The sequence below is a fragment of the Sparus aurata genome, chromosome 2, assembly GCF_900880675.1.
Source record: "Sparus aurata chromosome 2, fSpaAur1.1, whole genome shotgun sequence".
NCBI classification, from domain to species: Eukaryota; Metazoa; Chordata; class Actinopteri; order Spariformes; family Sparidae; genus Sparus; species Sparus aurata.
Genome location: NC_044188.1, coordinates 9,252,944 through 9,277,723, shown reverse-complemented (window position 1 = coordinate 9,277,723; position 24,780 = coordinate 9,252,944). Strand labels below are relative to the sequence as shown.

Genomic DNA, 24,780 nt, shown 5'->3' with positions numbered 1-24,780 from the left:
TAATCATGTTACACCCCAGCAGCTATAATTTTCTTTTTGGAAGCTTCAGTCGTATGTTTTCCGTCTGCCCCTGAATGCAGCATGAGCAGCTCACATTGCGCCCCAGCAGGACTCATCAGGTCGCCTACTACACCTTTGATGAAGCAAAGAGCAGAAGTGTCATCATGTCTCTGTCGCTGCAGTTTGGAGCTCTGAGGACCAGAGAGCTGCGAGAGCTGCTGGAGGACGAAGACAAGATCAGTCTGATCATCAGGCGCAGCGAGAAGGTGAGTCCTCTTACCCACAGTAACCTACATTATATGACTTCTTCTTCTTCTTCTTCTTCCTCTGAGCAAACAAATCTCTTTGTGGATTTTCTTGAACCACATGTGTTCCCCTCCAGGTTCAGCGGCTGCAGAGGGCTGTAGAGAAGATGCTGCTCTCAAATCAAAAACTGGCAAAAGTCAGTCTTTCTCAAAAACCCCAATTCAGAGATGCGAAGCTGCTGCTCGCGATGAGGTACAAGGAACTGGACAAACTGAGGAGCATCATCCAGGCCAAGCAGGAGCAGCTTGGTGAGTGTTGAAACACATCTCTTTTGATTCATCGGGCTGCTTTAACTCCATTAGCATTTGTTCATTTTGTTCTGCAGCAGAGAAACACAGTGTGCATGGTGCTCAGTGGTGTCTCCTGAGGAGGATCAACCATGTAGAGGAGGAGTGTGAGGTAAGAGTTCACCTTCCTGCTTTTACAGTCCCCTTATTACAAAGTATTTCCCTGGTAGATTGAGGTAAATAATAGAAAATTATTGTGTTTCTTAGCACTGGTAGTAAGTATGTAATTACAGAGACATTATAGTTTAAATAACAAAAAACAAACTCCACTATTTCACATTAATTCAACTAAGAACCTTCTACAGTATTTGTGACATACCCCGGCCTGGAGGACAGGAACAGAAAAGAATAAACAAATAATACACGTCTTCCTTGTTTTTCCCACTTAAGAAAGCCAATATACAGTAAGCACAGAGGTTCAGGCTGATGTAAAGAACAAACAGAGGTCTAATCTGGTGTAACATGAAATCCATTGTGTGTTTTTTTCTTTATATAATGTGTTCTTTCTCCTTTCAGCTGCTGTTTCAGAGGTTTTCCGAGAGGAAGATGCCACTGGCAGACTTCCTGGATTCATTTCTCAGCTCAAGGAAACTCCAACACGTCCGACTGGTCCTGGTGAAGAAACTCCAGGAAATGATCGAGCATGAATCAACACAAAGTCTCAGTGAGATTCACCCTGACTTGCAGAACTCCTGCCTCCCAATCTGCAGTGTGACCACAGCTGTCTTCTCACCTGCCTGCTGCCTCCCTCCGCTCCTGCTGCCCTTGGGTGCTCATGTAAACAGTGTCGGACAGTGTCTGCAGAGTTTATCATTTTTTCATGACTACAATGAGTCTCTGCGTGCAGGAGTGCACGGACGAGGCCACAAATGGCCAACGAGACCCGTCCGACTTCAGCCGCTGAAGGTGCAGCAGAGGAGGCATCAACAAGCACCACAGTGAAGTCCAGATGTCTCAGATACATGTTTATATTTTTATTAAGTGTAAATAGTTGCACTGCATCAAGTATTGAACACTGAAATCCTCAACATACTAAACGTCAACACCCAGTCCAGCCACAGTCTGTTCACCCTGCTGCCGTACCACCGGACCACAGAGCAGCTTCCTCATCAGGCTTTGAGACTCATTCTCAACACTCAACATGTGACTTCATTCATTAGTTCAGTTTAGGGAACTATAACTACAATTTCGCTTTACGATCATGTGTTGTATAATGAGAGATTACACTTGATTTTATTTGTGGTGAGAAAACACAAATACATTTTTTTTCTTAATTTTTGGGGTGGAAATTGTTATTATTAGACTCAAATGTAGGTTTTATATTGGCAGAAGTATCATATTTTTTATGTAAACATGATGGATGGATATAAAATGTATAGATGCAGTAATAGATTATTTATTTCCTCATGGTATATTCCTTTTTTTGAGAATTGGACAATGTCCTGCAGGTGCAGGTCAGACAGCAGCTCCTCACTTATAAGAAACCTGTAAAAACCTAGTTTGGTAATAAATTCCTGTGCTTTTGACTTGTTTCACTCCTCTAGAGGAAAATCTAATTTAAATACCTTTTTTGCTGCTAACAAATATAAAGAAAATAGTCAGGAAAGGTCTTTTTATAATTCAGGAATCCCGAGGTGCCACAAAAACTCAACAAAGCCTTGAAAAGTAAGATCAAACGATTCAAGGAAGTTCATGGGAAAGGTTCTGGAGGAACTCCATTTAGCACATTTAGGAAATAAAAACATATCAGAGCAGCAGCACTGAACACACCTCTGAAAGTGAGATAATACACTTGATGAATGTGGGAACAAAAACCCTTTTGTTTTTAACATCCGATGGCACAAAAAGGAAACATGAGTATCTTACTGACTGGTAGGAAACATTTTTTTTGTTTCCTTGAGTCAGAAAAATAGCGAACAGTTGGTTCAGTGAACTTGAACTGCTCACCGACACTCGATATCTCTGCTCGTTCTCGTGCAGAGACTCCTGCCAAGGTCAGCGAACGACCACGATCAGAACTTTATTTACTTTAACCTTGCCATTACCTCTGTTCTCCCTAATATTTAACTCATAGAAAGCAAGAAGTTTTCTTGTAAACCTCGTCGCTTGCTCGATATCTTTGTGTTTCGCCTTCGGTTAACTCGCCTACCCGCTCCTGAGGGTTAGCCAGAGTGCCATATGGCCCGGTACAGCTTGCCATACTAACTCAACCATGGAGACACCTCACTGGCACTACAGGAGATGATTAGCAAGGTGGAGCACGTTCAAAGGCTTCTGTTACACCACAGACTTCAGTTACATCTTTGTCAGCAGCCTCTTTTGTTCCACAACACTCAAATTGGGCAATTTTCTTGTCTGTCAGCCGATCGTTTTGTGCTTTTCACCTCTTTCACCTCCGTGTCTCTGCATTGTTTGACAGAGGAGCTGCTTATTTTTTGCCCGGAGATATGAGGAAGATAAATAACAGTCAGGTGTGCAGTGTTTAGATCCTGGTCACATTCTTAAAACTGTGGCAACACATTTTACAGCCTCATTCGTCATGTTAACACAGCTGTAATAAAAAACCTGAGTCATGAGTGAGAAGCAGTTCCATTGGCTGTCAGACTTGTGTCTTCAGGGGTGTTTAATCCCCCCTGAATGGCTGCATGTAGAGAGGATTATACAGTGGAGTATCTGTAACAGCATCCGGTAGTAGAGGAGGTATGGAGTGACGCTTGGAGGGTTCATCGTGTACGAATGTGGGTCAGTGTTGGTTGACCTCACTTAAAAAAAGACAAACTACGGCAATACAGAAGCTATTTTTGGTTTATTCCATTCATATTCTATAATACCTCTGTTTGATTCTCCGATGCAGTTACTACATATTAGACAGACTTCCAACAGCTATATAATATGTAATGTGCACAGATTGCTTAGCATAAGATACCTTAAGAGCATATCATAACTGATCCGCTCCTAAAAAACAAGAAGTCGACTGACAGGAAATCAACCAAAAATAAACAAAAATCACCATTTACCTTCTTATGTGACGGTAAATTGAATATTTCCAAAAAACTAATTGATAAACTGTAAGAATCATTGGTAGATCCATCCACAGTGAAAGTAACCAACCAGTTGCAAACCAAATTCCTAACAAAAAATTCTAGAACAACAGGAAGGGTTAATACAAAATCTATAAGTCGACCAAAAGTTATTGTATCAATTTGTGTGCGTGTGTATATATATATATATATATATATATATATATATATATATATATATATATATTTATATATATATACACATACATATATATATATGTATGTATGTATATATATATATATATATATATATATATACACACACATATATATTTATATGTATATATAAAAAACAAAAACTTAAGGTTTGACATCCTGATATATATATGTGTGTATATATATATATATATACATATATATATATACATATATATATATATGGGGATGTCAAACCTTAAGTTTTTGTTTTTTTAAAGTCTAACATGACAATGCTGAGACAATAAAGGTTTTTTAATAGCTTAAAAAAGATGATATGTCAAAAACATTCTAATAATGAATGTGCATAAATCATCAGAATCTGCAGTTTCTCTTTTGAGTACGTCCTCTTTCATAAAGCAGCACGTGCAGTTTGTTCCCTGAGGAGGAACAGGTCTGGACTGGCAGCCGTTTCAACAACACCTTCTTCCTGAAACATGTGCTTCTTCATGCAGACAGTCCCATCTTATGCCGCGAAACCAGCTGTCAGACAGATCAGAGCTGAAATCTGACCACGGCTCTTTTAATCTGTTCGTAGCTCACAAACATCACAATGTTCCAGGAGCCCAGACGAAGAAACGCCGGCATGAATCTATAAAAAAAAAAGAATCAGATCAATCAGAGATTTTTTTTTCTTGTTCTGTCATTGATTCTCACGTGCCTGCATTAGATAACTACACTACATACCCTTTATAGAAAGCTGTGGTCCCCTCATTAAGCAGCATGGTTACTGCACAGTTCATAGCACCGCTGTACTGCCCTGGCACTGAATTCATATAGCGTGTTTTAACCACGTCCACTGGAGAAGCCACGATGGTGGTGCAGAAACCTGCTGCGAAGGCTGCAGTGAAGTGACACGGCATGTTGTCTGTTCCACACAAAATATTTGTTTTAGTTATAAATACCCACATTGAAGATCACGTCGAAAAAAGAGGAACAATGAAGAGGTTATTTGAATGCAGGGGGGTAAAACTGAAGCGTTTGCACTCGCCTGTCATCAGGTCATTCTTCAGGATGAGCTCCTTGATGATGTCATATGTCACCAGCTCGGAGCAGTTTACAATGGCATTGCGAGCTATGTTTGGCAGACAGCCTGAAAAGAAAGTTCAACATCGTAAACAATACAATTTCACCTGACGAACTTCGACTTTATGACTTCACACTATGCCACCATGTCATACATTTTGTAATAATTTACGCATGGCATCTAGTTTGGCACGTAAGACTTGATTGGGCTCAGCTGCCCTGTTGTTATTAGTAGTTCTGGGTCAGGCGTGTGTGAGCTGACCAATCACAGGAGATTGGGTATTGGGGGGGCCTTAATGAGACAGGAGCTAAAACAGAGTTTTTCATACAGAGCTGCAGCACTGGACAGAATGAGAAAACTGATGTGTCTTTTTACATTCAAGCGTGTAAACCTGTTGTATTAGTATCCCAACCCTCAGTGCAGCTTACCATTTAGGGATTATTACTCACTGCAACAGAAGTAATTAGAAAAGTAATTCATTTATTTCCCTGTTTACCTTTCCAGAGCCCTTTAACACCCTCGTCCCTGGCGATGGTCCTATAAGCATCCATTGTGCCGCTGTACCTCTTCACAGAGCCGCTCTCAGGCAGGCGGCTCTGAGCCTGGAACCTGACTTTTACCACATCGGTGGGCTGAGCGAAAGTCACCGCCATGGCCCCCGTGGTGCAGCCCGCCAAGAGCCGAGTCCCGAGACCTGCACCTGCGGTACAAACAACACACATAAGACGCTTTTTACCTCTGATGGCTCCTGACTGAACAGGGTGCACTCTAGTGACATTGATTCAACACTGGAATTAAGAAGGCATTACATTGAAGAAGACAGAAAATAGTTTGTGGAGTTGATCTTTCAAAGTATCTGTGAGGCTTTTTATCTGACCATCATGTCTAAAAGTGCCATTTTAAGCTTTTGCGTTATTAACAACAACTGTCAGGGGGTTAAAGGTGAAATACTGCAGCAGGACACAACCTGCGCAGCTAAAAGCAAACCAATCTGCTTGTCATCTTTCAAACTGGTTTACTTGGTCCGTGACTGACAGAGGGGGTCAGTTAGGGCTTCTGGCATGAACACGTATCTGCTGCTGAAAGAGGAGTCTGCTCCGCGCCCTATATCCTGCAGCTGGTTGTCTTTAAAACCAGTTCAGTCAATGGAGCTCTTTGTGTTTTGAGCACATGTATCAGGTTTCAAAATACTGAAATAAAAGTTAAGCAGCTCTATGATTGTTGTCCTTGTCTGACATTGTATAAAATATAAGACAATTAAACACGATATATTTGGTATCAAATGTTTTTTGTTGTTTTACAACAAAATGGAAATAACCAGCAGATTAACTGATGGTCAGAATAATTGTTACTTGCAGCCCTCGTAATGATCTGATATCTTATCAGATTCAGATCAGAAAGAAATGACAGACGTTTTGTCACATACTCTCTGACCCTCTGCTGTAGAACTGCTTCATGGTGTCATACAGGCCGATGCGGACGGAGGCGAAGCCCATCTGTCTGTGCAGTCCGGCCACCAGTCCGCTGTACAGACTCCTCGGGCCCTCCGTCTTCACCATAGTGTAGATGGTACCAAACACACCTCTGTACCTGTTCTTCTGGACCTCCAGTGAGGGTCTGCATTCACCTTGGATCTAAAGTGACACAAATGCACCAGAAATATTGAGTTTATTCATTCATGCAGGTCACTGATGATGTCTTGAAGGTCTGCTGGGTGTGTCTGATGAAGTTGATCATTATCAGTTTACTTTTCATCGCTTTGTGTTACATCACTAGTTTGACAAGTACTGACGCCATGAGTGTGTCTACATATCACTGCTGCTCAGTGCCACCTGGCAGCCTGCCGAAAAATAAAACAAGCTGTGCTGTTTACACCACTTAAGGCACAGAGGACATGTTTTGTTCCTGAGAAGACATTTGTTTCTACAACTGAACATAAATTACACTTAGTGAGTTTTTTAAGGCCTCATCTGGGAGAAGCATTCATATTCTTAGACTGTTTGACTTGTTCTTATGGAGGACTATCCCAAATCCAAATTAAATAAAGAAAAAAATAATGTCTCAAATAACAAATGAATACACCATAAAATGCATCAAGAATAAAACAAATAAATGTTTATATACATTTGAAAATGTGACATAAATTGGTATTTCTATTTTACTTTGCTTCTGTATTTTATTTACCATTGTATGACGTCACCAATGTATTCACTTTCCCATTTCCCATTTTATTTATTATATATGTTTGTCATTAAAATATAAATGTATGACACATGTGATGACTACAATGATTGTTAATATGATCTGAGTGCATTAATGTCATATGAATTAATTAATTGAGATAGGTATTGATATTGTATTTGGGCAGTTTCAGTCCTCCTTACTTTTAGGCCAAAACATTTAATTGAAGTTACTTCTGCCCCAGAATTATATCCTGGTATTGTCTGAAGCAAAACTGAAAAATATGAAAAAAGAAAAAATGACACAGATGTCAAAGGCGGCTCATTAGAAAGGAGATTATGAGATGATTTGTTCGAGGGTTTATTGATTTCAGTGTGTCTTCACCACTGACTTTATGTGCAGGAGATGACTCTCACCTGCAGTCTGACTTTGGCGGTGTCCAGAGGGAAAGTGACCAGATCGGCCACACAGCCGGCTGCTCCGGCTGAAAAGACCTTGACACCAGCTGTTGGGGCCACATCTGCAGTTGTTAAACCAACCATGATCAATGACTGAGGATCAACAAAGTCTGAGGAACAAAAGTGCCGATCAATCAGAAAAAAACACAAAGCAGCTCCTGTTCCGTGTTCTAATTTAACAGGTCCTAACAGTCACACGTCCCTTCATGGCAGATCCAGCCAACGTCAAGTTTCAGGTATAAAAAAAGTTTGTGTTTTGAGAGCAAAGTCCTTTTGTTCTTCCATTAGTCAGAAAAAAGCTCCAAACTATCATGCCACTTTAGAGTGAAAAAACAAGAACAAAGAACACAACGGCAAACACCTTCAGTATGAGCGACTGTAGCTGCAGGGTTCACTGACAGAGTCCTGCCTCTTCTGCTCAGTTGTTTACTCTTACATAGGAAGGCACAGCTGCACCACCTCGCCTGAGAACCAGACCCACCACATACCAGGAAGTCCCTGTTGCTCAAGATACACCTGCTTTAAATATACACTAAGCCCTGGTTAAATGCAATAATGTTATTATGTATTGAGCCATGCAAAAAAAACACCCATTAAATAAATTAATCCCTTGATTGTGGGCGGTTCAAGGGCTTGTCAATGTTGGTCAACTGGTCTGACTTTGTGTGGACTGGGCTCATTGCTGCCCCTTGTGGCCATTTTGAGTTTTCTTCCCTCCAGCCTGAGGGGGGAGATAATGAGCTCATCAGAGGTGAGAAATAAGCTTCATAGGAATATTTCACAATAGCATTATTTAAGTTTTGGATGATAAAGCCCTTCTGTCCTCTCCTTAAAGAGAAGTGCAGGGGTGATTTTGAGGTTAATGTTGATGCATCATATCATTTGTACTTTTTGTACCAATTTTAAAGGGGACACCAAGTTTCAGTTTACTTGTCACGATGAATATTACTTGAGCACATCTGAGAAGTAACAGTTTTCTTAGCTTTGGAATGAATAACATCATGTTTTACTTGGTTTTGATGTTTTAGAAATGTTAGGGCTCATTTTTAGTTGATTAATTGTCCTCATGGTGTATTTCTTCTGTTTTGTTTGTATCTTTAAATGAAAAAAATGTGTTAGTTCTGTTCTGTTGGTCACCAGGCTGAGGTCAAAGTTAAGTACTTGAGTAAATTGCTGTTGGCAACATTCACTCACTGGTTGTTGTCGACTTTGAGACAAAATCTTTAGTTTTCCTGTAAATGTTTATTGGTTATCGGTCTCCTGGATTACTACTAATGAATTAACATGTAGACCTCAGATGAAAGTTCATCTACTGTTTTGCCTTCCAGGCAGAGGTGTGCAGCCAATACAACACATGTTCTAACACTAACAACACCTGTTCATAGGAACTGGCTCTGGTGTCACACATGCCAAAACAATACAAAAGGAATTCAAAGTTGAAAACAGTTCATATTTATTTATAAAAATACAAAATTACATGTAATTTACATAATCTTTTCATGGTCTGAAACCACTGAGCTGTATAGATGAGTTCATAAATGTTTACAAGACCACCAAGTTCTATCAACTGTCATCAAAGTGAGCTGCAAATATTTTTGCTATTCTCGCGGTCTCTTTCTTCATTGACGATGGTGACAGATTGCGACGCTGTCGAGGAGCTCTGCGATGAGCTGAGCTTCGTTCCTGGAAAGAACAGAAAGAAAACACAACTGCAGTGTGAGTAACAAGAAAAATATGAGCCTTAAGACTTTTTCATACAAGGATTTAAATATTGTCCTAAGGTCCATTTAAGGTGTGACTTAAAACAAACTTATTAGTCAAAGAATATAATTCATTGTGTGTCTGAGGTGTGTGGTCAAACAAGTCTCCACTCAAACACAGAGCACCTTTCTTTAACCAATGTTCATGTTAAAGTGAGACTGTGAAACAGGCTCGCTGGCTGTACCTTCATAGAATGCTGCTCCCACCTCACACTCCAGCAGCTACATGTCTGCCTGTTATCTCCACACCCCTCCAGATACATCAACACTGCTGTGACTCAGAAACATTTTTCCACCTCTACAGCTGACTGGGAGTCAGTCTGCTGTACTGTACTGTCTCTATGGACTACTCTGGAGAAATAATGTGCAAAATATTAATGTGCCTCCTCAGTTTTACAGAATATCAAATAATAATACTCATTTGACTGATTCCATAAAGTATATTTAGGTAGGCTGACACAGTTCCTAGAAATATTAAAGAGGCAGCAATCAGGCTAAAGATGATGGATGAATTTATGTCTGCAAAGGCAACTACAAACCAGCCTACAAGCTCGTGAAGCTAGAATTGAAAGGACAACCAAAGCAAACAGGATGAACTTCAGCTTCGACTTGAGTTTCTAAATCATCAACATAAATCCAAATTTATGTTAATTAAATATTTCACTTTCTGAATTTAGACAACTCTGCAAAAAATTTCAAAACTGTTTTCACTTTGCTGTTAATGGTTACTGTGTGGAGAATTAATTAAATGTCCTTTAAAAAAGAAAATAAATCCTTTTTAAATTAAATGAGTGATGGAGTTTCTAAACTAATTTTCGGTCGTATCCAATCGCAGGTACCAGCTGCTCTCTCTCGCTCCCTCTCCGACAGGAAGCTGATACACGTTTCAAAAAATGTGTGATATTCATTGTTAAAAAAAAAAGAAAACAATAAGTCAAGTCTTGTAGTCGTGTTGCACTGTAGCCTTGTTGTAATAATACTTTGATAAAAACCTAAGGTTTTATGCCCTCAAATATTTTCCATAGCATCTAGCATAGTTTCAGTACATACAAACAAAACCATATCAGCAGTCTGGTTTAATATGTAATAATTTTGGCTTCTGCTTTTCCGTCTGATGAGGAAGATATTATTACTTAAGATAAGTCAATTTTATCTGTACCTACAGAATCACAAAGTACAATTTTCGTCATGGGCTTTACAATCTGTGCAGCAGATGACAACCTCTGTCCTTAAACCCTAGATACAGATGAGGACAACATCCCCCCTCCTAAAAACCTTGAGTAGGAGCAACAGAGAAGCCATCTCTCTAACAATAGATGTCATGTGATTGATGAGAAAAATACTATTATCTGTAGATCATTAAACACAATTACTCAGAGCAGAAGGAAGTGGTTTGTTTTTGACACAAGAAGCAGCCACTGCAGACTTTTGGTTACATCTCAAAAGTGTCCACAAATGCACCAGAGTGGAGGTGACTGACAGGAAACAACACGAAACAAATAATCATTTTGATCTTAAGATTGCTCAAACCGCTTTGTCATCTCCTTTCCCAGAGTGAAACTATACGGACTGAACTTATAAAGACATCTCAACCTGCCAATGTTGCACAAATAAGAGTAAAATTATGCTGAACTTCAGCAGGCAAGCAAAGTTCTTCTGAGGCATAAAGTGACCTGTTTATAATGACCTGGTTTGCATGGCAGCTAGGTCTGGCTGTCAAATGACTCTAAATTGACTGTATTTAATGTCTACTTGGTCAAAAAACCTATAAAATATACAAAAAATCTTAATTAAAACCAAGACATTCAGATACTCAGAGAGAGAGTGCGTGAGTGTGAATGTCTGAAGTAAAGTTGGTGACCAACACTCACCGGGTCATTGGTCGACTGGGAGAAAGAAGGAGCTAATCGTATGGCTCTCATGGATGCCTCCAGTTGGTGAGAAGGGAGGAAGAAATTAGGGACATCGACAGGCACAGAGCTTCATGATTGAATGTTAAAAAAAATACTTAAATACAGTCTGATGGTGTGTGGTGGTATGATGATCTACAGGCCAAAGATTCAAGAGATGAAGTTTGTAAATGCCAGAAAGGATAGTTGAAGTTATCTAATAACATGAATGAGACAAAAAACTCTGAACCTCAGAGCTGACACATCTCCTTAACGACTCTGTAAGGTTAAACCCACAGAGTTTAAAAGCCTGCCACCTCACTTCCAGTTAGTTAGAAGTGAAGAAGCCTCTTGGATGAGAGGTGAAACATCTTCAGGAAACTGAAACAAGTCCAGTTGCCTACGATACAGCACTCAGATAAACAATTTATCACCTTTTCTCTTGTGGGGACTTTAGATTTTCTTTTAGTGGGTTTTTGCAGGAGCATGTTGCTGCACCATTAGTGCTCACTCAGTCAGCAAGTTTTGTCATGAATCTTTGACCTGACGTGGACTTCATAAGCACATAAGAAAGACAAATACAAGAAAAAACAAAAAATACAGATCAAGGATACGGTTGGAGTGTGGCATCTTGATTCTCTAGGGAGCATGAAGCATCATGGGTGTCAGTGACATGCTGTGCTGTTCCTTCGTCATCTGACCCCTCGTTGGAGCTCTTGGCTTCTTTTTCTCGTCTCTCATCTGCAGTTTGTATCGTGCAGTCATCATCTCTGTCTGTGTCTGAAGTATCATCTGCTGATCCACTGAAATGGTCACTTTCCTCTCCTCCGCCACATTCATGTTTCCCACAACAGTCATGAGTTTGGAGCTTTAATGTCTGCCTCTTTTCCTCCTCATTTTGGCTCAGATCCGGCTCCTCTGGCACCTCCAGGCTCTCAAGAGAAACCAGGTCAGGGTCTGACAGGATGCTGGTCCAAGGACTGGTTTTATCTGTTAAAGATGTCACCTCATTCAGATGCCTCGGCTTCACCACAACCTCCTCGTAATCTTCATCTTCCTCTTCTTCCTCTTCCTCGTCTTGCCTGCCACCTGTCCCGTCTTCATCCTCCTCCTCTGACTCAGTAACCGTGTAGTTTCCTCTCTCCTTTTCTACCTCAGGCTCAGAGTCTGTGTCTTCAGACATTTTTTGAAGTAGCGAGGGCAGAGGAAAGTCTTCTTCTTGGGAAGAATTTGAAGCTCTGTGCGGACTGGTGATACTCTCAGGGATAGTTTGAAGGTTGTTGTCTCCAACGGGGGAAGATGTTGAGCTACTGGGTGGATTTGAGAGAATCGTTTCTAGATGGTGTTCTCGCAGACCTGTTGAAGAGGAAGGTGAAGATCAGGCTTATTTTTTTTATCTTATCGTTGTTTGTAAGTTGTCATCAAATTTTTTTCACAACTACTTTTTCATATTCATTTTCTTGAGTGAGCTTTTAATGGTAAAAATGCTAAACATTTTTAAAAGAAATGCATTTGCTACTTCTTGGCTGGTAATTTCAGACCCACTAAGGGGATTCTCTCACCTGTGATGATGTTGTTAACTTCTCCAACTAACTGGTTAGACTTTAGAAGAAGCTGACAGGAGTCCGTGTCCTCCTGCTCCTCACGCCTGGTCTGACAGTCCTGCTCAATCATGGGCGGGAATGTGGGTGTAGAAAGCTTTCGACTGAAGTATCTCTGGATGTTATCGAGCTCACTTAGTTTTCTCCTGTAAAAATAAGGAGTCATAGTCAAACGTCAGGTTTTTAAAAAAAAAAAGGAAACAAAAGCAGTTGTGTGGGGCTTTCTATCTGAGGAATAATACCTGAGTGCTGAGAACAGAAACGAGCTGGATGGATTGATGTCAACGGTGCTGCTATTACAGGCAGAATTTGCTGCTGTTTGTTCCTGCAGACTCTGATGATAAAGACGTACTTTGTCCATGTGTTCAAAATGGCGATCACTCTCACTGGACCTGAACAGTTGTAAAGATGACGAATCAATGCAATGAAAGAGACTGTGGAAGCTTATTTTAAAAAGTGTAATTGTTCTTCAAACCTTTCAGAGAACAGCTTCTCCGTGTGGTCAGGGGACGAGATCTTCTGCTCGGGGTATCGGCTGATGTGAGAGGGGAAGCTGCTGTATGTGGCTGTGGTATGATAGCTGACAGGGAGCGCCTTGAATAAACCCTGCTAATAAAACACATTCACCATTATAAGTTTAGTCTTGTCGAGTTTTGACATTTATGTTTTATAACAAACATTAAAATGCACATTGTGTGTATAAATATTTTCTCTCACCGATGAGTTTTTAGCAGCTTCTTCATTCACAGTTTTTCTCTGACCTCGGAGCTCTTGGACCCCCTTCAGTGGAGTGACGGACACTTTTAGCTGACCGTGACACTGACCACTGAAGTCTGTGATGTTGTACCAACCACACACTGACTGGAACCCACACAGTAAGGGGGACAGGTCTACAGAGGCAAATCCAATCACCCTCTCCATTTCTATGGAAGTAAAACAACCCAACAGTGAATTAACATATCAAACAAATCAATGGAACATAAATCATGAATTAAACTGCTTCCTGTACCTCCTTTGTGCCAGACTTTGAACACGAGAGATTGTTGTGGATCAACCAGGAGCTGATTTGAAAGCCTGTGAATGTTAGTATAATCATTAGCCTGATATTTAATAATGATTGTTTTAGTGTACAACAAAAAGTTGAGTCAATGACTGTGATGTAACTGGACCTGCACTCTTGTTGATGATCCCACACGGGGCAGTCAGTGTTGGCTACGACAGCTGTGGATGCTGGTTCAGCAGAGTCAGCTGTGACGTACGAAACACAGCAGCATGGCGATGCCTCACTGCGCTCTGCTAGAGGACAGCCTGCCAGAGACAAAACACACACATCATTTTTAGCATGATGTCGGCTTAACATCTCTATCAGTTTATATTCGACTTGTTGACTGCTATCAGCGTATTGGCAAATAAAATGACATTCAACGATAGTCACTTTCTTTTTGCATTGGCACATTCAATATCATGACATCCCTGCCATTTAAGATATGAAGCCCTAAACATTTTTTTTATAATTGACCAGGCAGCTGTATATCAAACTAAACAGGCTTTTGAAGAAGTAACTTTTCACTCAATAATAATCTTTTTCATGTGAAAGAAGGTTATAGTACAAGTAGCTTCAAACTTCTCTAATAATCTCATGTATGCTCTATGAAGAGAGTGTAGTGATATCTATATTTTTTAATGAAGATTTGTTTTATTTTCAACAACAACATACACTGGTGGTGTCATCAGCTATCAGTCAAATTGTTTCACAGAATTTCCAAATGGGAACATCCCCTTTCAATAATGTACTGTATGTTAAAATAAGATTTATTAAGAAATAAGAAAAATGATTTCAGGTCTGTAGCTCACCCTTCAGATTGAGGTGCATAGCCCGATCCACTGCAACTGTCACAGGGAAAGATTCATCCGTGCTCATTTCTGTGTGATGCACAGACGTGATGTCTGGAGTTGTTCTGGAGGATTTTTTCTTGCTTTTTCTGGGTGAAACTGGCAGAGGCACTGCTTCTTCAGCTTCTTCTGATAAGAAGTCCATCTGGTTGTCTGAGTCCACCTCTGAGTCAGGTCCAGCAGAGACCTCAGCAGGGAGGAAACCCGCTGTCAGGGTGATGTGTACCCTGAGAGCTGCTCCTTGTAGATCTGCTGCTGAGCGTCTGAACAGCGGATACACTCCTGTAAAACCATAAAACTGTGATAACACTCATTTACAGCCAATAATAATCAGTAATATTATGGCAAAATCATTCATGTCTTACCGCTGAGTGTGAGCTTCTGCTCAGGTGTCTTTGCAAGAGAGGACAGATCAACAAACGCTGAGCCCACCAGCCGGTCTGTGTCTGTGGGCCTTCTGGTTTTCTCCTTTTTAAAGGCGACCCACACCTGAACCTCCAGCTTTTCCTCCCGGAGATACCACATCAACGGCTGAGTGCTCCTCAGCTCCACTGTTCTACTACCTTGGAAAGACACAGAGGCCTGGCCTTCTTCCCCACCCTCCTCAACAGTGGGGTGTTTCATCTGTGAGCAGAAAGCCTCCTGGTCATAGAACTTGTACCTGAAGTAGCAGTAAGTGGAGCGCTGAAGCTCACTTAGGCCTGGCAAAAGCAAGCAGTGGACCGGTATCCAAACTCTTGGCATTGAAAAAGTCAAAGACATCTTTCTCATGCTGTCTGCCCAGGTGTCTTCATCATCTTCATACTGGGCTTCTCCCCAGCCCACACCCTGAGCAGCTTTAATGACTCTTTCCCTGTCGGAGTGGTGAGCAAAGTTGATTGAGATCTCAAGGCCTCCGACCAAGGTGTGCTGATTCTGAGAAGAACTTGTTTCCCTCGGCATATACACACCAAACCAGCCAGAAATACCTTTATGTTTGGAAGAAGAAACACAATGACTGCGTGCAAATCAGAAAATCTATCTGGTCCAGAAGTCACAAAGAGTGCAGCATACCTGTTCTTTTATGGACAAGATCAGCCAGCGGTATTTTCACTGTGCCCATCATCACATCTCTAGGCTTATGAGTGATCACTGCTGCAACAAATAGCACAAATAAGTATAATGAATAAATCTTCAACATTTTCATGTAGTTGTGGTCAAACAAAGTAGGCTTTCTTAAACCTTTGCGACTCTCTCTGTTCCAGACAGTGAAGACAGCTGATGCCTCCTCCAGCTGCTCAGCCAGGCTGCAGGTTTCTCCGCTGCTCCTCTGAATCAGCAGATCACAGGACACCTCCATGTGGTGATCGAAGTCCGGACAGAAGGTCCTGGCAGCAACGCGGGTGCTCCTTTTTTCACTCTCAGGCAGGAAGGAGAGCTGAATTGTGATGTATGCATTCACTCCCACACTGGCAAAGTAGCTGAATCTTTCATCTTGTTCAGATACGACCCTGGAACAGAGAGGCAGAAGCACAATAGCAAACTGGAGACACTGGTGCGGTATCTATAAATATGTACAAGATAGTAATGAGCAAGTACTTTTAGCGTGCGGCAAGTTCTCTTTCAACACAAGTAGTGCCCGCTACTGAACATTTTAGGGGAACCAGCAGAATATGTTTAGGAGCACCATTTAATCCATATCCATGATGTCACTCATTTATATTTTGTCTATTTTAATACCAACCAAACAGTCAACCCACCCCTCCTTGATGGAGGTTATACAAAACACAGAAAGCTCTCCAGAGGACAGTAGTGGTCATGTACCTTGCCGCGGCCTGCAGACCAGATGCTCTGTGCACCTGAACCACGAGTGTCACAACACGAGCGGCAGCTCCTTTACCGGTCCGAACTTCAGGTCTCACTGGTCTGTGCTTGTACCGAATGCACACATCAAGAAGACCTAAGAAAAGCAACAGATCAGTCACCACATTTAAGAAACGTAATGTTTGAGTGCGGTATTATATTGACATTCCTGTGTGTCTGTGTACCTGAGGGCTGAGGATGTTTTCTTGTGGGACTTTCCGTCCTGGGAATCAGGGGCAGGGAAAACATTTGAGCCTCGTTAGGATGCTGTCTCTGCATGGTGACCATGGCACACAGTTTGGACAACGGCAGCATTCCTTTGGCCACAAGTTGGTCTCGAACATTTGGATAATAATATCTGCAGAGACATAAAGCTCCATATGAATCATTACGTATTAAGCATTATGGACATGCAATCAAAAAATACAATCACGTCAAGCAGTTACAATATAGATGTGTGTATGTATGATGATGCATCGCTGTACATTTAGACACAAAATAATGCTATTTATGTTCTTTCATTCAAAAGAAAGCAACGCTTGATGACAGGAGAAGGTCAAAACCAGAAGCAACTTTTCCTGGTGACAAAAACACAAATTTGGGACTCCATATGTAACTAAGAACCTCCTCATGTAGGAAATGTGAAACTTGAAATCTAAGGAAGTCAAGCTTCAGGATAAAGACAGTGATGAAAACATTCTGGCTGTAATAAATGTATTTCACGAGCACAAACCTGCACCACACTTCGAACTGGACACCCCCTCCACTGCTTAGGCCTTGCCTTGAAAGAGAGCTGAGCAGCAGCCTCTGAACAGGAACTCCGTCAGGAGCCAGAAGCACATGAGTCTCAGTGTGGCCAAACATCGGGTCAGGGACACACAGAGTCGTGGTGGTACGAAACAGCTTAAGATTCACACCTGTTGGAGGTGAGATACAAGTCAGAGTGAAGCAGAGGGAAGAAAACTTTTAGGTTGAAGTTTTATACATTAAATGGCCTTACTACTCTCGATGAGGTTTTGGTCCACTTTTGTAGCAGGGTCCGCCTCCTGACAGGGGAAATTGTACTGGATGTAGCAGTCAGCCTCACCCCAGACTGTTGACTGCAAAGGTGTTAGACCATTTACCTTCTCCACCCTTATCACAAACAGATGCTCCCTCATGATTGCCTCTTCTGCAGCAGTCGCCTGAGGGAGAAACAAAACGGTCAAAGTAGGCCAAAGGGACATTTTTATTCATGTGGATCAAATCTTTTGAAGTTAACTGCATCAACATAACATCTGATGCATTTATAGGTGCAGCCTTGGAAGGAGCTGTCTACCTGCAATTATTTGTTTGACAAGAAGACACAAAAATGCTTCAGTCATAATGGACACATTGAATACAGACCTTTGTGTGTGAACTTGGCTGGTGATCAAGCAGATGAACTGGTCTCACAAGATGAGATAAAGAGTCGTATTCTTCATCTCTCGTGCGCTGGAGGGAAATGATCTGTTCCGATCGGCCCATAGCCAGAACGACTCTGAGATTTCCTTTACAACTACCTGAGAACACATCGATGACCGGCATGTAGCAGTCCACCCCTAAAACGGGGTACTGCGCCTGGAGAAGAAGGTGGGTGATCTTTGGATCCCTGGAGAGGAAATAACGAGAGGAGTTGTGTGCAGTGCAATTTGTGGTGGAAAATTCCCAGTGTTTGATTTTAAGGAAGTATTTCATGAAGCAGATGCAATTCATGGGTTTACGTGTGACCTTAACATTTTCTATTTGAAGGTGTACAATAGTGCCACCCAGAGGCAGGTTAAATAAAATGTTTTTCATGCGAGTTCCCTCCTAAATGACAACAAATTATATTCAGAGGAACCATTTTCTTTCCACGACTTGCCTAAATGACATATAAAACTGGTGAAGAGGTAATTTAACGAGGCCGAGGAGTCGATCGTGCCCTGAACTTCCTGTCTTCTGCCACACCTCGATCACCATCACATTATTCTTCATTCGCTCCAGCAGCTTAGCTGTTAAGGCAACAGGCGTCACCTGAGACAAAATATAAAGAAAGTGTTTAATACAGCCGTAGGAATTTGCCCCTTTGTAACCTAATTTAAACCATTAGATATTGTTTGAAGAAATTATCTCTAACCTGAACAAAGTTGAAGGAAGGATTAGCCTGACCCCAGCTGACGCCAGATCTTGCCATCTCATCGCACCAGAAGAGTTTACAGTTCAAGTACATGTTTGGAGCCTGCATGGGCCCACAGCTGAAGTTCTTTCCATCTGGCACCATGAGTAAAGTGTGCAGCAGGACCTCAGGGTCCGCCTCCACCGGCTGCCTTGATTTATGAGATGTGAGGAGACCTGGACGGGGAGACAGTTCTCTGGAGGGTCTCTGAGGACTCCAAACGTTCAGCTTGGAATCTTCAAAATATCCAGCTGGTATCTCCTCACTGCCAGCGTCAACATGCTGAGACCTGGGACTGGTCTCTCTCACTGGGCTGGGAGCCGTTTGTGAAGGCGAGGTGTCTCTATGAGCCAGCTTGCTTTTACTTCTTTCGGAGGAGAAATCTCTGTTGCCTGTAGCAAGTTCTAGTGCCACCTGAAAAACCAAACAATATTACTTCTATGACTGTCACTTGGATAACAAATACCAGGCTTGCAAACATTAATTCCTAGGTAAAAAACAAACAGACAGTGTTACCTTGAGCGGTCCAATCTCCTGAGTTTCAGTGTTTCCTTCCAGACTCTGTACAGGTAAGATGACAGATTGACTCAGCTGCTTGCTCAGGAGCAGATGGTGCAGTGGATGAACGGCCTTACCAATGGGAACAGGCTGCAGCAAGAGAAGTGGAAGTCATTTTCTTTGAACTAAAGTGAATAACGTATTTCGAATATTTTAACATGTATGGTAATTGCTATATGACTAATTCTTACTCAGAATAATCATTTTTGCCTCCCAATTTTTGCTGAAAAATCATGTTTAAATCATGATGATGTGACAGTTGTTGTCATCTGTCACAAACAAACATGTTTTCTTATATATGAGGAATACAATTTGTAGGCCAGGGAATCTCTTAGATAATGTACATTGCCATATTGCAATTTTGATAATATTTTGATTTCGATTAACCAGAACAACTTATAGGTAAATTTAGACACCACTGTTTACACCATTGTCAAAGAATACAGTTAAAACCCAAGAGTCAAAGCCACGTTTAGCCCAAATCTACTTACTTTCTTTTGGTCACTCTTTCGGGCGAAAATCTTGAAAGTCAGTTCAGTTCCCCACCACTGTTTAACTGTTGCCGTGCTGAGGTGGACAGGAAACACAGACTGCTGGTGGAACTTCACCACTAAAAAACACACAAAAGTGCATATGAGATAAACCGAAGGCTGTCAGGAACCGAGTCACTCGCTCACGTAGGTTCCTCTGACAGGCTGTACCTCCTCCTGCGACTTTACTGGCAACAGCCCTGGTCACCTCCCCGTTTCCACGCTTACTACGATCATGTTGACTGGAAGTGGCAGCCCCTGGGAACACGTACTCTATAAAATATGTGCTAATGAAAAAAATAGGAGATATCACAGCCTTTTATTACTCATACTGACAATGTTATTTCAAAGTGAGACTGAAATAATATTAAATGTTTCGCCTACCACTTCTTGTTGGTTAATGGTCGAGGAGGTTTCCCTTTAGTAAAGGCCTTTCTAGGTGTGGTGGTTGTGCTGCCTTTAGGTACAGTCAGGGAGTCGACGGTGACTCTCGCCAGTCGGATCATACTCAGCAAAGTCAACTGTTCTGCACTCAGGTCAGGAGGAACACCACCAGCATCTGCAGGCTGCTGAGGCTCTGGATTTGGACTAAACACAGTGAAAATATGGTGAACAATTAGGAGTCCAGCACATTAGACTACACTAATAGAGTAGTATGCTATTAGCAGTATTATAATTAATGCCTTCAGGTGAGGATGTGTCCTTTCAGATCAAGATCAGATCATCATAACTACTTTTTTTTTTAAATAGCTTCCTTTGAAGGTGAATGAATAATAAAAATGGATGACACACCCTCCCAACCCCCACTTGATAATTCGAGAGGAGCTTGTTGCTGTTTACTGTCTCATCACCTTGGCTTAAGGAGCATGTAAAGGTCCTTACCCTCCACTAATCTTGGGTCCAGACTGTGTCGGCTGTTTTTTAATGGAAGACACTGTTCCTTGACCCTCGGCCTCAGTGTCATTTGATGGGTTATCTGACATCTGAAAGAAAGAAATAAAGACTTTTAAAACTCTAGTTTACTGACTCAGATATAGCATAAAAGATATGCTTTTCCCTGACAATTAAGAGAAAATCATCTACTTACAGGAGTTTTGTAGAACAAATTTTCCAGTAGGCTCTGATCATATTGTGGATCACTGAGCTCACTATCCCCACACACGCTGCTGTGGCCAGACAGAGATTCAGGCAACAAGATCTCTCCATCCCAGAGAGGCAGTGAAGTGTTTAAGCTGAATAAGAAAAAAATGCGTCAAGATCTTGGGGGAAAAACAGCTTACATTTTCTTTCACTTTTGAAAGTAAACGAGCACATAGTTACCTGCCAAGCAGCAGATCCACAGCTCTGTTGTCCATGTCAGTAGGACAATCTAAGCTGCTATCTGAGATAACAACAACATCATCAGAGTGCTTGAGAGCTGAATCAGCATGAAGAATGTTTTGAAGAAACATCCCAGAGGGAGAAGAAATGGGCCTGCAGACACAGTAATAAAGTATTAGTGTATATTACTGTACTTTATAAGATTTTTTAAAAATGTATGAAACACTAACTTGGAAGCTGGCAGGATGTTATCCTTCGGGAGAGGCAGAGGAGCGTCTTTCAGAGCTGGATCCATGTCGCATTTCAAAGCTGATACCACCATAGCGTCTCTCAGCTTGTTTCCACGCTCTAGAATAACTGAGATAAGAGAAGATGATGGAAATGTATTAAGAATCAGTCAGATTTGTGTGTTTGTGGTTATGATGTGTGGCGATGCTGCAAACCAACCTGAGAGGATATCATTGGTTGTTTGGCCACAAGGCTCCTGGCTTGAAGGATTCAGAGCCGTTTGACTGTTCTTTGGCATCTGATTCTCCAGTGACCCTTCTTTTGTTTTCTGGACATTTTGGAAATATAAATGGTCTTTCCCTCTGAAAATATCAAAACAATATATACATTAAGACTTTTAAGCTCAGAGTTAAACTTACGACCTCTTACAACAGGACACAAACATTTTATAATCATATATCGATGTTCCAAATAGCATTTTTAGGGTTTTGAAGCTTGAGTAAGATAAACTTGTTAATATTTGAAACATCAGTGTCTCCTTCCATCAAACACTAATTTGTACATCGATTACGAGGACAAAGCTGCAATGCATTTGGGTCAGCCCTACTATCAACAGTAAGAACGTCAAACCTTGGTGTGTTTCTACTGCTGCTCCCAGCTGATTCTCTTGCACTGCCGGCTGAGAGTGATCTGGGCTGTGAGGGAACAGTCAGTGTGTTGACCTGCGGCACCTCGATGCTGATATCTGTGGTTGGGAGCGAGCTGCTGCTGTCATAGGCTTCTGTCAGAGCCTCCAAATTAAGGGAAATCTGAGGGGAAAAAAAAAAGCTAAGAGTTCATGTCATTTACTTCTGCATGTTAAAGGGTGCTCATTATAAACTTGAACTATCTCTGGCAGTTTCAGTGGTTTGTTTCCACTCACCTGTAACTCTCCCAGCTTCTCAGACGTCGGAGACACAAGTGTGTAAAATCCGCTGATGGGGTGTGACAGAGAGAGACGAGAGATGCCCGCAACCTGAGCCCGTGCAATTGGCAAATGATCCGGTTTTGTCAGCACTTCCAACACCAGAGAGCCCATATCTGTTCATCATTGACAGGTTAGGGTTTGATTTTTTAACAGAGAGCAAATTCAAGCATATTAAAGCCTTCTTTGTTACCAGAAAGGTATGAGGTGAACTGCTTCGGCCCACAGCGGATGGGGAAGCGAGCTGTGGTCTTGATGGTCTTCTGAGACAGCTGCGATGCATCTCTCGGAAAGAAGTGTGTCCCGTTGGAGGACTCTCCCCACCACCGCAGCCTGACGAATGTTGCAGACGGAGGCTTGTGAACCGTCCATAATACCCGGCTTACTGTCACCTGCAGGAAGCATCGTAGCTGGCCCTCGACCAGAGGAGGGAGGCTGGTTGAAGGGGACACATCGCTGGGGACTGCAACAAGTTATTTTGATTAAGGCAATGTTGAGACACAAACAATGCAAACACTGTAATTACTAACATTAAATGTAACCATATGATGAAATGTATAAAAGTGGTATTTGCTGCAGGTTTTAGCTCGATATTGCCCGGTCTAACAGACATTACGTACTGTTGTTAACTTGTGCAATACAACTTAAATTTCTGTTTAAATTTCTGTATAACAATACTATCATGTCATGATTCTAACATGTTGTCAAAATTAATGATTTCAACCTTGCTGGAATTAAAACAACAGAAGTTCCTGAAGTCTTTGTTTTATATATATGAGGAGCTAGAACACAGTTCATTGTTTAGAAAATCAACTGGATTCTTTTGCATGTGATTTTACATTTTCATTGTGATATGGTAATAACTGAAAGTATGACTATTAATATTGTAATTACAACGTTATCCATAACTTCCAGATCTGCTGTTCACAGCCTCAGATGTGCAAATGGCTTACAAAACCACTGCTTACAAGAAACATCCGTAATTATTATTAAAAGTTTGTCTATTAAGTTTGTTTAGGTGTAGAAATCAGTCAAGATCTTTTCTCTTCTGGTTTAATTTCTAACCCAAAACTACAGAGTGCTCCTTTAACCAGCAGCAGCTTACAAGGTGATGAACAAATCAACATTAACAATTGTGTTTCAATCATATAATAAACATTATTCTGAGGAGGGACATTCAGCACAATGAGTACATTTACTTTTGGCATTTCAAGTTTATCTTGATGCTAAGTCTTATATGAACTTTTAAATGCACGATTTTAATCTGTAATGATAATAGAGTAGGTTTTTCATATTTAAGTAAAATATACTTCCTCCGATGGTTACAATAATGGTTAATAAACATACACTTATGAGTGGCAAACACGCAAAACAGCAACCAAGTCAAAGTAAAAACTTAGCATCACATTAGCAACTGAGCTAAGCTAGCCTGAGACTGACAGCTGACGCTAACTTAACGTAGCTGTGTTGCTAGCAGGTGGCTAAGCTAACAACAGTTTACCTTTGCTCTTGCTGCTTCCAGCTTTGATGCTCCTCTGTTTCCTGCTCTTCATCCCTCAGCTCAGTAAATACAGAAGATGAATAGCAGCCTGGCCGAAGCAGGAGCTGAACTGTGCGCAGACATGATGTTTAACAGCCTCCAGCTAACTAATAATCCGTTTAATAGAGCAGAGCACACACACACTAACACACACTAACACACACATACAAACGGCACCGCGCAAAACTGTTCCCGAGCAACAAAGTCCCAACGTCCCGCCTCCGCTGCCGCGGCCGCCGCTGTTCACAGAGGCATGCTGGGAAATCGAGTTTATTTTGTTGCTGTGTTAAAAAGTCGTTCAAAAATCTTAATACAATGGTCACTGTTATACATATTTTAATGTTCGGTTTATACATTAACGTGATATGATAAATAATAATTCATAGTGATAATTTACAATTGTAGTAACAATTATCACCCATAAATTCTAAATTTAAGTTTTGAGTTATACACTTTATAGCACATTTTTTGAGTCCTCACTCAGCAATTATTATTTATGAAATGTATTTTTATGACATATTGCAAAGAGGAAAAAAAGGGGCAAAAAAAGAAACGGTAAATTAAACAATGGAAAAAAATGCCTATTAATCCAAAAACAGAAGTGTGATGTCTTAAATGCAACCAAAAATGTATTTTAAAAATGTAAATATTACAGTTGCACACATTGCAATTCACATTAATGCCAGGAAACGAAAAAATACAGCACACATGATTGCTGAGACATTAAATTCCACTCATTCATCCATGTATCAGCTCTACCAACTTATTATTTTATTATAGATAGAAACAGTGTAAAACATTGCAAAACTTTAGTTACTTAAAAAGCACCACATACAGTACATTTTACCAACTCCATGCAGCCTTCTTCTGAATCACCAGCAGAGGGAAGCACTGACCTTCCCATCACTGCTGCTTGTTTCACTGTCAGGAGTATGTAGTGACTGT

The 24,780-nt window shown here is 41.2% G+C and overlaps 3 protein-coding genes across 6 annotated transcripts; 1 reads left to right on the top strand and 2 right to left on the bottom strand.

The window, feature by feature from the left end:
- The first annotated feature begins 146 nt into the window (after positions 1 to 146).
- Positions 147 to 1,536, top strand: LOC115595872 (uncharacterized). The gene is made up of 4 exons (XM_030440706.1): positions 147 to 266; positions 383 to 554; positions 632 to 705; positions 1,110 to 1,536. Exons 1-4 carry the CDS (start codon positions 165 to 167, stop codon positions 1,533 to 1,535), a joined length of 774 nt encoding a protein of 257 aa, XP_030296566.1. The 5' UTR covers positions 147 to 164; the 3' UTR covers position 1,536.
- Positions 1,537 to 4,059: 2,523 nt separating this feature from the next.
- Positions 4,060 to 8,266, bottom strand: LOC115596718 (mitochondrial uncoupling protein 2-like). Of its 2 annotated transcripts, none has more exons than XM_030442087.1 (6): positions 7,493 to 8,266; positions 6,322 to 6,529; positions 5,392 to 5,595; positions 4,860 to 4,961; positions 4,556 to 4,736; positions 4,060 to 4,460 (listed from the first exon to the last, which is right to left on the bottom strand). In XM_030442087.1, exons 1-6 carry the CDS (start codon positions 7,616 to 7,618, stop codon positions 4,364 to 4,366), a joined length of 918 nt encoding a protein of 305 aa, XP_030297947.1. In that variant the 5' UTR covers positions 7,619 to 8,266; the 3' UTR covers positions 4,060 to 4,363. The 2 variants fall into 2 exon arrangements, with proteins under 2 accessions (XP_030297947.1, XP_030297955.1); XM_030442095.1 differs by having other exon boundaries at positions 6,478 to 6,529.
- Positions 8,267 to 8,963: 697 nt separating this feature from the next.
- On the bottom strand, positions 8,964 to 24,037 carry c2cd3 (C2 domain containing 3 centriole elongation regulator). 3 transcript variants are annotated; one of them, XM_030405718.1, is made up of 33 exons: positions 23,797 to 24,037; positions 22,489 to 22,758; positions 22,254 to 22,411; positions 21,962 to 22,140; positions 21,551 to 21,693; positions 21,334 to 21,460; positions 21,104 to 21,256; positions 20,871 to 21,015; positions 20,666 to 20,766; positions 20,168 to 20,371; positions 19,955 to 20,070; positions 19,745 to 19,863; positions 19,212 to 19,343; positions 18,657 to 19,109; positions 18,402 to 18,553; positions 17,906 to 18,149; positions 17,520 to 17,703; positions 17,253 to 17,436; positions 16,705 to 16,877; positions 16,481 to 16,616; positions 15,899 to 16,167; positions 15,731 to 15,811; positions 15,043 to 15,645; positions 14,639 to 14,959; positions 13,954 to 14,092; positions 13,794 to 13,858; positions 13,502 to 13,707; positions 13,260 to 13,393; positions 13,027 to 13,176; positions 12,746 to 12,930; positions 11,798 to 12,539; positions 11,166 to 11,274; positions 8,964 to 9,217 (listed from the first exon to the last, which is right to left on the bottom strand). In XM_030405718.1, the coding sequence occupies exons 1-33, from the start codon at positions 23,846 to 23,848 to the stop codon at positions 9,098 to 9,100; spliced, it is 6,549 nt and encodes a 2,182-aa protein (XP_030261578.1). In that variant the 5' UTR covers positions 23,849 to 24,037; the 3' UTR covers positions 8,964 to 9,097. The 3 variants fall into 3 exon arrangements, with proteins under 3 accessions (XP_030261578.1, XP_030261591.1, XP_030261584.1); XM_030405731.1 differs by having other exon boundaries at positions 13,260 to 13,390; XM_030405724.1 differs by having other exon boundaries at positions 15,731 to 15,808.
- Positions 24,038 to 24,780: the final 743 nt, after the last annotated feature.

Bases quoted from the DNA above. Each gene is read 5' to 3' on its own strand.
- LOC115595872 (XM_030440706.1), top strand. From the start codon at position 165: ATGTCTCTGTCGCTGCAGTTTGGAGCTCTGAGGACCAGAGAGCTGCGA. The intron at 267-382 runs GTGAGTCCTCTT...GTTCCCCTCCAG, and splicing joins TCATCAGGCGCAGCGAGAAG to GTTCAGCGGCTGCAGAGGGC. The intron at 706-1,109 runs GTAAGAGTTCAC...TTCTCCTTTCAG, and splicing joins ATGTAGAGGAGGAGTGTGAG to CTGCTGTTTCAGAGGTTTTC.
- LOC115596718 (XM_030442087.1), bottom strand. From the start codon at position 7,618: ATGGTTGGTTTAACAACTGCAGATGTGGCCCCAACAGCTGGTGTCAAG. The intron at 6,530-7,492 runs GTGAGAGTCATC...GTGTCACTTTAG, and splicing joins CCGCCAAAGTCAGACTGCAG to ATCCAAGGTGAATGCAGACC. The intron at 4,461-4,555 runs GTATGTAGTGTA...TTTTTTTTATAG, and splicing joins ACCACAGCTTTCTATAAAGG to ATTCATGCCGGCGTTTCTTC.
- c2cd3 (XM_030405718.1), bottom strand. From the start codon at position 23,848: ATGAAGAGCAGGAAACAGAGGAGCATCAAAGCTGGAAGCAGCAAGAGC. The intron at 18,150-18,401 runs GCAAGTCGTGGA...TTTCCTCTCCAG, and splicing joins CAGTTTTATATGTCATTTAG to GGATCCAAAGATCACCCACC. The intron at 9,218-11,165 runs GTGAGTGTTGGT...TGTTCTTTCCAG, and splicing joins CCCAGTCGACCAATGACCCG to GAACGAAGCTCAGCTCATCG.